We start from the raw sequence: 14,192 nt of genomic DNA, 5'->3' as shown, positions 1-14,192 counted from the left end.
GCATGAACCATCCTGCGCTCCTAGAATATCAACTCTGTCAATGCATTAAACGTAAGATTATATATTTTTTTAAACATTCGACTGCGGAGTCACTTGAGTTGAATTTTAGTGGTGATGATTGTGCACCGTGCCTCGATCTTGTTTCAAAGCGCGCGACCCTTCTGCAGTGCGTGACCTACTCACCTCTTGCCACGTAAAATGTTAAACTTTCTATTTAATGTCGTTAATTTTGAGTAATTTTCTTCAGTTTGTTGTCCATCTGAAAATCCATAAATTTATTCATTTCAAAGTTCGATTAAAACGTCCAGTAAAAGTTCGGTGACAGGGACGATTGACATGGCGCGCAGTCCTCACCATAGCGCGAGAGGAGGAATCGCGAGCGCGCGAGGCAAAACTTAAATAGAAAATATTTCGTTGGAATTAAATGAGTAGTATGTTGAAGCATCTTGTCTTGCAAAAAATTCGAGTGCGTTTTAAATAGTGTTCATCGTAACACTTTTGAAAACCCGACAATCATCATATCTTGCCCTGACCGAACAATGTCTCCCAAATGTTGGTTGTTCACTTGTTTAGAATTATAATTTATATCGTGAGCATTGTCGTATATTGCACTAAGTAACGTACATTAAGAAGTGATCTCGTGATGATGTATTAACTAGATGCATGAAGTATGACACGTTACGGGAGTAATCGAGCCCAAAGGCAGGCGTGATAAACACAGTGAGTATGGTGGCAACTCCCTCACTAGAGCTGAGTGCTGGATGATCTCAGCGACGTCCGCATTCAGTACGACGCTTCTATAATAACCTCGGGCCTGGAGGACGCTCCGGTTCGAATTCGTGAGAGCGCTGATTTCGGTTTCCAAGAGGCGAGGCGATAAAAGCGACGTCTTGAGATGGCGGAAACTGCTCCTGCTCACCACACCGCTGCGGCTACTTCAGCGCCTAAAAGCCCCAAGAAGAAGCGCGCGCTCCAAAGGCCAAGAAGGTCGGCCCCAGCGTGTCCGAGCTCATCTCAAGGCTCTGGCCAGCAGCAAGGAGAGGAACGGCGTGTCTCTTCCTGCGCTCAAAAGTCGCTTGCTGCCGGAGGATACGACGTGGAGAAGAACAATGCCCGCGTGAAGTTGGCCATCAAGAAGCTCGTGGCCAAAGACGCCGTGGCGCAAGTGAAGGGCAGCGGCGCGTCTGGCTCTTTCAAACTCAACAAGGAAAAGGCTGCCGCAAAGGCGAAGCCCAAGTCGTCAACGGCAAAGCCCGCAGCTAAAAAGCCCGCGGCAGCCAAGAAGGTGAAGAAGCCCGCGGCAGCCAAGAAGACCGCGCCCAAGAAGTCTCCCAAGAAAGCAAAGAAGCCCGCGGCTGCCAAGGCGGCCAAGAGCCCCAAAAAGGTGAAGTCGGCTGTTAAGCCCAAGAAGGCGGCGAAGAGCCCAGCCAAGCCCAAGGCTGCGAAGCCCAAGGTCGCTAAGCCCAAGACCGTCAAGGCCAAGGCCGCCAAACCCAAGGTGGCCAAGCCCAAGAAGGCCGCGGCCAAGCCCAAGAAGACTGCGCCAAAGAAGTGAATCCGATGGGACGACCGACGCTCGATTCACTCCACCTCAACGGCTCTTTTCAGAGCCACCCACTTCGTTAAAAAAGTGAACCAGATGCTGCTGCGCTTCAATTAGTTCAAATTAACTGTGTAACATTTCACCCACTCGATGTGTTTTAAGCATTGATGTGATGGGAGTGATCGAGCCCGAAAGCAGGGATCACAAACACAGGCGAGGCGGGTGGCAGCTCCCTCACTCGAACTGAGTGCAGAGTAATAATCTCAGCGACGTCAGCATTCTCGCTGGCGATTCTAATCTAAATCCAGATTCAAAATGATGCATTCTTGACGAACCTCCAATTTGATTATGTGTTGCACCTCTTCATTCCGTCATCATGCTTACTGGTGCCAAATATGGAATTTAGTCTAAAAATGTTTTGATTCCAGACAGCTTTACTCATTTGCCTTCATTCGCTCGTTCTCGCCTTTTCACTTTGTTTTTGTTTTGTAAACATTGCGGTGCACCATCTAAACTTCTCTATTAAATTAATTTATATACGTAAATGTCGCATTGTTTTCAATGTCTTTCTTACTTTGGGACAACTAGTTGGTGACGTTCACTCAACTATTGTGTTGGAAGCCGTTTAGCTTCACACGATTATAAAGTTAGTTCATCTTGTTCACTTGCAAACAAGACCTTATTACACCGATTATTCACTCCACGTGCAATCTTGCAACAGATCGCGTTCCTCTGGCGTTCGCTGCGGGTGTGCCAATATCATTCCAGAGTGCTTCGAAGAAGGGTCCATTGCCCAAAACGTCGCATATTATACATGTCAAGGAAGTGTTATTGACGACGGTGGAGGGTTTTCTTCGTCGCAGAGGTTAAAGGTGGAAGGTTTAAGGCGGAGCCATCGCGGAGGGCAGGGGTGGTCGGTGACGTCGCCACGCTTCGGGTATAAAGGCGGCTGCTGCTGCAAGCTGAGCGCGCAGTCTCTCGCGAGGAGCTTTGTCACAAGTAGTCGCAATGTCTGGACGCGGTAAAGGCGGTAAGGGGCTCGGCAAGGGAGGCGCAAAACGCCATCGCAAGGTGCTGCGCGACAACATCCAGGGCATCACCAAGCCCGCCATCCGCCGCCTCGCTCGCCGCGGCGGTGTGAAGCGCATCTCGGGCCTCATCTACGAGGAGACCCGCGGCGTCCTGAAGGTCTTCCTTGAGAACGTCATCCGCGACGCCGTCACCTACACGGAGCACGCCAAGCGCAAGACCGTCACCGCCATGGACGTGGTCTACGCCCTCAAGCGCCAGGGCCGCACTCTCTACGGCTTCGGAGGCTGAGCGCCCATCTCTCGCACACTAAGCCAACCCAAAGGCTCTTTTCAGAGCCACCCACCTCTTCGAAACTGCTTGCGCCAGTGTTGCCAAACACGCTCTGAATGGAGCACATGTCCTGGGTTGTTGTGAGCGTGCTGGACGTTTGCTTGTTGAGTTGGCGAATCTTCATCTGCTTCCACATGAATGAATGAAAGAAATGATATTCACGTCACATTTAACAAGGCGTAATTCTTGAACGCCTTAATACAGTACCCATTTCTGGTATTTTGCGTTAATTATTTCCAGCTGCAGCCGAATACGATATTACGTAGAGCATTTGGCGCCACAATCTTACAGCACACTCGTCCTAATTGACGGAGCGTGCCGGAATGCTAATCTCCACCTGTACAGCACAACAGCGAAGTTATTTTTCTCCACCGAGCGCTTGTATTTTTCCAAATTGCGTTCATAAAACGCCCGTGCGCCGTATTAGACGAGTGGTGAAACAATCCCTCGTAAGAAACAAAAAAACCCACGCTCAAAACACAATATACTGTATTGGGTTTTCTAGTCATCCTTTTTAAAACAAAGGCAATGCCATGGCTGCAATTCACTAATACACATGTTTGGACATTACATTGTGTTATATTCACAAGTCCTTTTAGCAGTAAAATCGATATTAAAGTGAACATCGCGTCCGCGTTTCTCATTGGAGGCTGATGGAGAGGGACGGTACTAAAAGAGCCACTCAGCAGCGCCGCGCACTACGATCCTCTGATTTGCATCTCGCCTCCTATAAAAGGAGCTCAACGCGCGAGCGACATCCACATTCGCTTCCCGTCTGTTCTGACCTGAAGCTGCTGCCTACGACGCGTCGACATGCCCGATCCTCCCGCATCAAAGAGCGCTGGGCCGGCCAAGGTTCCTGCTCCCAAGAAGGGCTCCAAGAAGGCTGTGACCAAGGCTACGCGCAAGGATGGCAAGAAGCGACGCCACCGCAGGAAGGAGAGCTACGCCATTTACATCTACAAGGTGATGAAGCAGGTGCACCCCGATACCGGCATCTCGTCCAAGGCAATGAGCATCATGAACTCGTTCGTCAACGACATCTTCGAGCGCATCGCTTCCGAGGCGTCCCGCCTGGCGCACTACAACAAGCGCTCCACCATCACTTCTCGGGAGATCCAGACCGCAGTGCGACTGCTGCTCCCCGGCGAGCTGGCCAAGCACACCGTGTCGGAGGGCACCAAGGCCGTCACCAAGTACACAAGCTCCAAGTGAAGCCTCGACTCCACCATTCATTACAAAGGGTCTTTTCAGAGCCACCCACCTCTCCGAACCTGCTTGTACCAGTCCTAGCAGGAGTACGAAACGAAACTTCCAACAAAGCCCCGGTTCACGCGGGGACATTGTTCGCTCATTGAGTGAAATGGAGAGATGGAACGCATTTTAACCTGTTTCCACGGGAATAAAAACGATATTCATGGCACATCATATTCACCAGCAGGCATTTCTTTGACGTGTTTGTCCATTGATTTCATCTGCAGCCCATTCAGATATTACATTGGATATTTGGTGCCAAAACCTTGCAATGCAATATATTTAATTCGTGGTTGTATTTTCGGGCAGGAACTAACATTTTGCACGTGTGCATCTATGTAAAAGTAAGCGCCTAGCATGGATGACTCGTGCAGTATAATTGATGATCATCATCTCAATGCCAAGAGAATAGATATCTATTCCTGTGATCACCTCTTTTCGACATTTTCACGTATTAACTTTGGAGCTTTCGTGACTGCAGGAATTATTCTTTGGTTCTTTCGGTAAAGTCACGTATATAAAAAAACAAATTGGTGATATCTGTCTGCTTATATGTCTGTCTATAATTTTTTATGGTTAGATTTTGTCGCTATTTCATTATACCTGATGATGATTGCTTGTGTTGCAATCGAAACGTCGTATGCTATTATTTAATTTATTATTTTTTCTTTATACGTGACTTTACCGAAAGAACCAAAGAATATTTTTTACGTATTACTGCTTCCAATGAAGTGCAGTTTCTTCACACTTTATTTAGATCATGCGGAGCACTGTAAAGTTGTTTTCGGAAAGGTGTTTGCTTGAGAAAAGAACATCCGTTAAAGACATGGACGGCGCTCAAACGGAACTACTGCATCGTGATGCGGCATTCTGCAATGCTCCAAAGTGAGAACATTTCGTTGATGAAGAAGAGTTGACGACTCGAGATCATTGCACGCTGCCAACCAATCAGCACGCGCCCCTTCTTCGCACGTCACGACTCCGCTGACCAGTGAGCGCGCGCTCTGGGCTACATAAGCCGCCTTCTCCTCCCCGCCTGTGAGAATCTTTGCCCTCACCAAGCCATGGCTCGCACCAAGCAGACGGCTCGCAAGTCCACGGGCGGCAAGGCCCCCCGCAAGCAACTCGCCACCAAGGCGGCCCGAAAGAGCGCTCCGGCCACGGGCGGCGTCAAGAAGCCTCACCGCTACAGGCCCGGCACCGTCGCTCTGCGCGAGATCCGCCGCTACCAGAAGTCCACCGAGCTGCTCATCCGCAAACTGCCCTTCCAGCGCCTCGTCAGGGAGATCGCGCAGGACTTCAAGACCGACCTGCGCTTCCAGAGCTCCGCTGTCATGGCTCTGCAGGAGGCCAGCGAAGCGTACCTTGTCGCGCTCTTCGAGGACACCAACCTGTGCGCCATCCACGCCAAGCGCGTCACCATCATGCCCAAGGACATTCAGCTCGCCCGCCGCATTCGTGGCGAGCGCGCTTGAACGCCCAGCTCGGCCCTCAAAGCACAACACAAAGGCTCTTTTCAGAGCCACCACTTACTCGTGAGAAAGCTTCCATGTGTGTCCTTCAAAGTTCGGGTGCCGGAAACCTTCGGTTGCTGGTCACGAGTCGTCAGGCGTAAGCGACAATGAAGTTCATTTTCTATACCCCGCCGCTCGTATTTTTCAACATCACACGTTGGTGTTGTATATAAGCGTTGTGAAACCATGTTTACATAGTGTACAACAAAAGGGTTATTTTGGTGAAATGTATTTTACCTCAGAGTCGCGTGGTGGGTGTGGAGGCCTCGCACCGCGCAGAGCCTCCCGCCTCGCCTGATTTTGCCACCCGGCTGACGCTGGGTACGGGTGCCGTTTCCCCCCCCCCCCCCCCCGCGCTTCAATAATACTGTGTAATCGCTATAATTTAATAATCTACCGACCCTATATTAGTAATAGCACACATTGTGGTGGGGGGGGGGGAGTAAAGAGGACGTGAAACTTAGATGAATTTACCTCAGAGTCGCGTGTTAATGCGTGCGCCTATTTTTAACGGGAATTAAAGATGGCGTCCACCCCGCAACTGCTAGCCCGTCGCTAGCCGTTGCCAGGGGCAACCGGCGTCACTAGCCGTTGCCAGGGGCAACCGGCGTCCAATGAAAGTGCGTATGGTCCGACATCCACACACAGACAGACAGACATTCACGATTTTATATATATAGATTAAACCCAAAGATATTGGTGTATGCTGTTTCAAGCCCGAGCTGATAAGAAGTTCACATTTTGCAAACTGAGACTGAATTATTCACGCACATATATTTTTAGGCATTGCCCGAACAGGCGGTTAAAGAAAAATATCTATACACCGTATAGGCACGTGGGCGATCAATCACGAGCTCAAGGCTATCACAATGATTTATTATAACCAATGCGGTCCCTCAAAATGATGATTATAATCAATAATACATTGATATTTGCGGAATCCGCTTATAAGTTTGACTTGCCAGCACGCGCCCATAAATTAACTCTATCATGCTTAAAACTTGAACCTATTAAGTACGTGTATCGCATTGTTTAATTCATAAGATGCGTGTGCGCATTATTAATTCATAAGATGCGTGTGCGCATTAAAACATATATGGATACAAATAATGAAAGTCAACATCGAATCCTCGCGTCCCGGCTTGTCATTGGTGGCTCAAGGAGAGGGCGGGACTCGAGCGAGAGGAGCCAATCAGCAGCGGCGCGCTCTACGATCCTCGTCTCCGCTATAAAAGCCGCTCCCGTGGTGCGTGTTAACGTCACAAATCGTTCGTACTTTGTTTCCAGTGCTTTTTGCATCCTAGGTCCCTTAACGATGTCTGGACGCGGCAAGACCGGTGGCAAATCTCGCGCCAAGGCAAAGTCCCGCTCTTCCCGCGCCGGCCTGCAGTTCCCCGTGGGTCGCGTTCACAGGCTGCTCCGCAAGGGCAATTACGCCCAGCGGGTCGGCGCTGGAGCACCCGTCTACCTGGCCGCCGTGCTCGAGTACCTTTCTGCCGAGATCCTCGAGCTGGCTGGCAATGCCGCCCGCGACAACAAGAAGACGAGGATCATCCCCCGACACCTGCAGCTCGCCGTGCGAAACGACGAGGAGCTCAACAAGCTCATGGGCGGCGTGACTATCGCCCAGGGCGGTGTGCTGCCCAACATCCAGGCCGTGCTGCTGCCCAAGAAGACCTCTCAGGCAAAGAAGTGAACGCGCCGCCGCCTCTACCACCACAACAACGGCTCTTTTCAGAGCCACCCACTTGCTTGCAAAGAGCTCGGACAGTCGTGCACAGGGGTTTTGTTATTAATAAGGACACCGTCGTCGAGTTGCCCTCGTCCCAAATTGCTCGCAATTAAACGAATGCTTTGCTCATTCCAGGATACCCTTATGTCTAATTTAGGAACGGTATTTGAGCAGCATTCCAACATTGCATCAATCATGGAACATGGTTTAGAATAAATTGGGATACCTATTGGAAGAAAGTATCGTATTTTTTAAAGAATAAAACTCGCTCTTTTTGAGCGGTCAGATTACATGTGAAGAGGAGTCGGTGAATGGTTCAAGCACTTTAAGGGATCTGCGAGCCACCCTCACGCACCACGCAAACACGACATCTCCGCTCTCACGACAACACGCACCAATCGCACGCGCGGGGAAGAGCTGGACGGGGGGGTCAGGGGTTAAAGGGCGGACACCGCTGGTTTCAAGTTCATTTAAGTTCATTTATTAGGTATAGCCCTGTGAGCCATTCAGCTCTTGAATCGGGTGCAACCGCAACAAACAAAAAACAAAAAACATGAACAAAAAACATCTTAAAGTGAATATGTGACTAAGTGCAAACAGAAAATCCAAGAAAAGACAGCAAAAATATTGCAGAAAAAACACCGTACACCAACGCTGTGTGCAAAAATCCCAGTGGGATGCAAGTCAAACAACAACAACAACCACAAGACAACTTAGATTAAGGCCATCAGTCTAACTCTGTACTACAACAACACAAACATGGCTAAACCAATACACTTTTCGAAATCACCAAAATAAAGCCATGAAAGCAATGAAAAAGCAATCATAGGAACTGTGACGGAATTTTCACAATAAATGGCATAAACAACATGTACTACCAAAACCCTGCAGCCATAGCTGGCTGCATGAGTCACTCCACAGCAGGTCGCAAGAGACTGCGCGTGGCGCTTTGTGTTGCCGTTGCCATGAATCGTCGAAGCGCGTTCACGATCTGTTGTTCTCCTGTAACGCGGTGGTCATTTCGATTTAAAGCTTCTTTCGTGACTGCAGGGATTCATCTGCTTGGTTCTTTCGGTAAAGTCACGTAAGATGGAAATAATAAAATAATAATAAAACAAAAAAGTAATTGTAAAATTTTATTATTAAAATAAAAATGCTATTTAATAATAAACTAATGAAAATAAAAATAATAAGTAAAAGGTTTCTTTTTATTATTGTATTATTTAATAATGACGTCAACACCCCCCTCCCCACTGACTCGCGAGCCCACAGAGCAATGACGTCAACACCCCCCTCCCCACTGACTCGCGCGCCCACAGAGCAATGACGTCAACACCCCCCTCTCCACTGACTCGCGCGCCCACAGAGCGATGACGTCCACACCCCCCTCCCACTGACTCGCGCGCCCACAGAGCGATGACGTCAACACCCCCATCCCCACTGACTCGCGCGCCCACAGAGCGATGACGTCAACACCCCCCTCTCCACTGACTCGCGCGCCCACAGAGCGATGACGTCAACACCCCCCTCCCCACTGACTCGCGCGCCCACAGAGCGATGACGTCCACACCCCCCTCCCCACTGACTCGCGCGCCCACAGAGCGATGACGTCAACACCCCCATCCCCACTGACTCGCGCGCCCACAGAGCGATGACGTCAACACCCCCCCTCTCCACTGACTCGCGCGCCCACAGAGCGATGACGTCCACACCCCCCTCCCCACTGACTCGCGCGCCCACAGAGCGATGACGTCCACACCCCCCTCCCACTGACTCGCGCGCCCACAGAGCGATGACGTCCACACCCCCCTCCCCACTGACTCGCGCGCCCACAGAGCGATGACGTCAACACCCCCCTCCCCACTGACTCGCGCGCCCACAGAGCGATGATGTCCACACCCCCCTCCCCACTGACTCGCGCGCCCACAGAGCGATGACGTCAACACCCCCCTCCCCACTGACTCGCGCGCCCACAGAGCGATGACGTCAACACCCCCCTCCCCACTGACCCGCGCGCCACAGAGCGATGACGTCCACACCCCCCTCCCCACTGACTCGCGCGCCCACAGAGCGATGACGTCCACACCCCCCTCCCACTGACTCGCGCGCCCACAGAGCGATGACGTCCACACCCCCCTCCCCACTGACTCGCGCGCCCACAGAGCGATGACGTCCACACCCCCCTCCCCACTGACTCGCGCGCCCACAGAGCGATGACGTCAACACCCCCCTCCCCACTGACTCGCGCGCCCACAGAGCGATGACGTCAACACCCCCCTCCCCACTGACCCGCGCGCCCACAGAGCGATGACGTCAACACCCCCCCTCCCCACTGACTCGCGCGCCCACAGAGCGATGACGTCAACACCCCCCTCCCCACTGACTCGCGCGCCCACAGAGCAAGGATTGCAACAGGCGATGTCATTGGCTGCGCCGGATGCGACGGCCATCTTGTTTAGTTCATTTAGTTCACGGATCGCAGGGGGAGCGGGCGGCCATCTTATCAGACAGAGGGACGGCCTCGCGAAGCCTGTCGCAGTAGGCCTCGCGAAGCCTTCTGCACTAGGCCTCGCGAAGCCTTCTGCAGTAGGCCTCGCGAAGCCTTCTGCACTAGGCCTCGCGAAGCCTCCTGCAGTAGGCCTCGCGAAGCCTCCTGCACTAAGCCTCGCGAAGCCTCCTGCAGTAGGCCTCGCGAAGCCTTCTGCACTAGGCCTCGCGAAGCCTTCTGCACTAGGCCTCGCGAAGCCTTCTCTGCAATAGGCCTCGCGAAGCCTTCTCTGCACTAGGCCTCGCGAAGCCTTCTCTGCACTATGCCTCGCGAAGCCTTCTCTGCACTAGGCCTCGCGAAGCCTTCTCTGCACTAGGCCTCGCGAAGCCTCCTGCAGTAGGCCTCGCGAAGCCTTCTGCACTAGGCCTCGCGAAGCCTTCTCTGCAGTAGGCCTCGCGAAGCCTTTTCCGAAGTAGGCCTCGCGCCGTGCTTTTCGTGCACAAATAAGGCGATTAAATGTATCTTGTCTCTGTGTTAATAAATGTATCTTGTCTCTGTGTTAATAAAACGTGCTGCGTTTCAGTAAAGTAAATTTGAAGCGAAGTTTATTATTACACTTGTTAAGCCAGGAAAGCCCCACTGAGTCAAAAGGTTTTTGTAGGGTCCTGCCAAGTGTTTGCAGTAGGGGGCGATGTTGCTACACCAAATCGGACGATACGAAGGGAGAGATTGAGGCCTAGTTCTAGGCTTTAGGCCTAGCTGTAGGCTTTAGGGCGCTGTGAGTTAATTTTTTATTTAAATGTTTTAATGATTTATATAAAAGCTTTAAATTTAAATGTTTCTATTTAAAAACATGAGGGAATGTAACATTGTTAAACATAACTCCCTTTCACACACGCGAGGGTACGATACGAAGGGAGAGTTTCAGGCCTAGTTCTAGGCTTTAGGCCTAGCTGTAAGTTTTAATTAAAAGCTATCTCAGGGAATAAGGGAATGTTACACGTGTCATGCCAAGTGTTTGCAGTAGGGGGCGATGTTGCTACCAGGATAGCGTCACTGAGTCTAAAGGTTTTTGTAGGGTCATGCCAAGTGTTTGCAGTAGGGGGCGATGTTGATACACGGACGGACGGACAGTCAGACGGACGGACGGATGGACGGACGGACGGACAGACACATTAATCTATTGGTGGTCTGGTCCACTTCGTTCCTTCCAGTATAAAACCCCACCCACTCCCCCCACCCCATCACCCCCCCCACCCCCCACTCCCCCCACCCCATCACTCCCCCCACCCCATCACTCCCCCCACTCCCCCCACCCCATCACTCCTCCCCACCCCATCACCCCCCCACCCCATCACCCCCCACTCCCCCCACCCCATCACCCCCCTTCACTCCCCGCCACTTCCCCCACCCCCACTCCCCCCACCCCATCACTCACCCCCACCCCCTCCTCCCCCCGCATTGGGGAGGGCCTGACCTGGAGCGCCAACAGCACTGAGCTTCTGAAAAAGGCCCAGCAGATACTTTACTTCCTGAGAATTCTCAGGAATAATAACATCACACAGAAACTGCTGGTGTCCTTCTACCGAGCCTCCATCGAGAGCATTCTTACATACTGCATCTGTGTATGGTACACCAGCTGCACAGTGGCTCAGAGGAAAGCGCTCCAGAGGGTCATCAACACAGCCCAAAAGATCGCCGGCTGCCATCTCCCCACACTGGAAGAACTACACAGTTCACGTTGCATCAAAAAAGCACAGAACATTATAAAGGACTCTTCTCACCCTGGACACTCACTGTTTGAGCTGTTGCCATCAGGCAGACGATTTAGATCAGTCAAAACAAAGACAAACAGATTCAAACAGAGCTTTTATCCTACAGCGATCACCACACTCAATAATGCTAATTAATTATTAAGTAATAGTGTTTACAATTGACTGTGAAATAGAGATGTGCAATGACAAAATGTAACCTTATGTGGGTATGTGGGTATACTTGGGCTGTTTTTATATATAGTATAAATTGATTATCTTTCATTTAATTTAATTTTTATTTTCATGTTTTATTTAATTTAAATTTATGAATGATGCCCTGACTGGTGAGCATTTTAAATTTCGTTGTACTGGTGACAATGACAATAAACGATCTATCTATCTATTCCGCCCCCACTCACCCCCACCCCCTCGTCCCCCTCCCCCCTCTTCCCCACCCCCCACACCCCCAACCGCCATTCCGCCCCCACTCCGTTTCCCCCCCCCCACTCCCCCCCACCTCCCACCCCCCACTCCCCCCCACCACCACCAACCGCCGCCATTGGCCACTGAGTGACGGTGACGTCACCACGGCGCCTGTGCCAGGCTGGGTGCACTTCGAGGCTGCCGCGTGAAGTGTCGACGGCTCGACACTGAGGTGGTGACGTCACGCGAGCGTTGTGTTTAACGATTTAACCACGTGACGATATTACGATATTAGCGTAAAAATATGAGCATTAGCTGAAGTGATGTGAATACGTTCGGATTACCTCAAGTAATGTTACATTTACCTGAGGTAATTTTACCTCGCATGAGGTAAAGTTACCTCATTTGAGATAATGTTACCTTACCTGACGTAATTTTACCTCTGCCTGAGGTAATGTTATCTCGACCTAACGTTATATTACATCGCTTGAGGTAAAGTTACCTCGCCTGAGGTAAAGTTACCTCTACCTGAAGTAATGTTACCTCAGGTGAGGTAAAGTTACCTCTACCTGAAGTAACGTTACTTCACCTAAGGTAAAGTTATCTCACTTGAGGTAATGATACCTCAGCTGAGGTAACGTTACCTCGACCTGAGGTTACTAAGGGCACCACGGGGTGACCAGCTCCTCCCCACCCCCCACCCAGCCCCTCCTACCCTCTCCACCCAGCCCCTCCCCTCTCCACCCAGCCCCTCCCCTCCCAGCCCCTCCCAGCCCCTCCCCACCCAGCCCCACCCTCCCCACCCAGCCCCACCCTCCCCACCCAGCCCCACCCAGCCCCTCCCTCCCCACCCAGCCCCTCCCTGCACGACGGACGGACGGACACAATAATCCCCTGTGGGCTGGTGTAACCAGGAGGTTCCTACCAGTAGTCAAGTGAGGATTCTATCTCACGCGAATTTTAAATCGTAAGATTTACGCTACGAGACGACTTCACGTTACGATTACAGCTACACATCTCGTACAGTGTTGACATGAGCGACTAATTAATTGTACAAGATTTACTTTGCACTGAATGAGAATGTCGCGGTGAAGATTACCTTATAATATAACGTGATTTGATCCGGATTGCATCACATTCTGATTACCTTACCCTCAGTGCCGGATAAAGTTAGTTCGGGGCCTGTAGCATGTGCTAGAAAGGGGCCCAATTATTATTTTTTAAAACGTAAACATTAAAACACACATTTTTTACTTGCACAGTAAAGTATTTGTATTTTTTCATTTGCTATACAGCCGGATAATACGAATAATCGCTAACCTTAAACACCCAGTCGTTCATAAAAAAAAGTTGAAGGCGGTATAGTACTATAGTAATAGAGCAAGTGCAGAATCAATTAACCCGAATTGATATCTTGAAAGCATTTAGCGCGGGGCCCTTGAAAGTGCGGGGCCCGTAGCATTTGTAGCAACTTTTGCGACTCCGATAATTATAAACCCCCCCCACTCCCCCCACCCCCCCCCCACTCCCCCCCCCCCCACCACCAACCGCCATTCCGCCCCCTCCTCCCCCCACCCCCCACTCCCCCCCACTCCCCCCCCCCACCACCAATCGCCGCCATTGGCCACTGAGTGACGGTGACGTCACCACGGCGCCTGTGCCAGGCTGGGTGCACTTCGAGGCTGCCGCGTGAAGTGTCGACGGCTCGACACTGAGGTGGTGACGTCACGCGAGCGTTGTGTTTAACGATTTAACGATATTAGCGTAAAGATATGAGCATTAGCTCAAGTGATGTGAATACGTTCGGATTACCTCAAGTAATGTTACATTTACCTGAGGTAATTTTACCTCGCATAAGGTAAAGTTACCTCATTTGAGATAATGTTACCTTACCTGACGTAATTTTACCTTTGCCTGAGGTAATGTTACCTCGACCTAACGTTATATTACATCGCTTGAGGTAAAGTTACCTCGCCTTCCATTGAATTCCGATTATGTAACCCTGAGGTAATAATCGCGCGATAATTGTGTTTAATGATTTAACTACGTGAGAATATTACGATATGGGCATTAGCTGAAGTGATGTGAATACGTTCGGATTACCTCAAGTAATGTTACATTT

At 50.9% G+C, this 14,192-nt stretch overlaps 3 protein-coding genes across 3 annotated transcripts; all 3 read left to right on the top strand.

The window, feature by feature from the left end:
* The first annotated feature begins 2,314 nt into the window (after nucleotides 1–2,314).
* LOC133359822 (histone H3-like) lies at nucleotides 2,315–6,284 on the top strand. Its single transcript, XM_061578360.1, has 3 exons — nucleotides 2,315–2,837; nucleotides 5,112–5,150; nucleotides 5,222–6,284. The coding sequence occupies exons 1-3, from the start codon at nucleotides 2,552–2,554 to the stop codon at nucleotides 5,632–5,634; spliced, it is 738 nt and encodes a 245-aa protein (XP_061434344.1). The 5' UTR covers nucleotides 2,315–2,551; the 3' UTR covers nucleotides 5,635–6,284.
* LOC133359807 (histone H2B type 3-B-like) lies at nucleotides 3,315–4,224 on the top strand. The gene has a single exon (XM_061578341.1). The coding sequence runs from the start codon at nucleotides 3,719–3,721 to the stop codon at nucleotides 4,118–4,120; it is 402 nt and encodes a 133-aa protein (XP_061434325.1). The 5' UTR covers nucleotides 3,315–3,718; the 3' UTR covers nucleotides 4,121–4,224.
* Nucleotides 6,285–6,808: 524 nt separating the features above from the next.
* On the top strand, nucleotides 6,809–7,788 carry LOC133359808 (histone H2A). The gene has a single exon (XM_061578342.1). It carries the CDS (start codon nucleotides 6,989–6,991, stop codon nucleotides 7,367–7,369), a length of 381 nt encoding a protein of 126 aa, XP_061434326.1. The 5' UTR covers nucleotides 6,809–6,988; the 3' UTR covers nucleotides 7,370–7,788.
* Nucleotides 7,789–14,192: the final 6,404 nt, after the last annotated feature.

This window comes from Lethenteron reissneri, chromosome 66 (assembly GCF_015708825.2).
Source record: "Lethenteron reissneri isolate LAM-NWPU_2019-01 chromosome 66, ASM1570882v1, whole genome shotgun sequence".
In the NCBI taxonomy this organism is placed as follows: domain Eukaryota; kingdom Metazoa; phylum Chordata; class Hyperoartia; order Petromyzontiformes; family Petromyzontidae; genus Lethenteron; species Lethenteron reissneri.
This window is presented reverse-complemented; position numbering and strand designations above follow the sequence as displayed.

What these genes read in the sequence shown, in the direction of transcription:
- LOC133359808 (XM_061578342.1), top strand. Translation starts at nt 6,989, where the DNA reads ATGTCTGGACGCGGCAAGACCGGTGGCAAATCTCGCGCCAAGGCAAAG.
- LOC133359822 (XM_061578360.1), top strand. Translation starts at nt 2,552, where the DNA reads ATGTCTGGACGCGGTAAAGGCGGTAAGGGGCTCGGCAAGGGAGGCGCA. An exon ending in CGCCCTCAAGCGCCAGGGCC is followed by an intron (nt 2,838 to 5,111) that starts GCACTCTCTACG and finishes CCAACCAATCAG; the next exon opens with CACGCGCCCCTTCTTCGCAC. An exon ending in CGTCACGACTCCGCTGACCA is followed by an intron (nt 5,151 to 5,221) that starts GTGAGCGCGCGC and finishes GCCCTCACCAAG; the next exon opens with CCATGGCTCGCACCAAGCAG.
- LOC133359807 (XM_061578341.1), top strand. Translation starts at nt 3,719, where the DNA reads ATGCCCGATCCTCCCGCATCAAAGAGCGCTGGGCCGGCCAAGGTTCCT.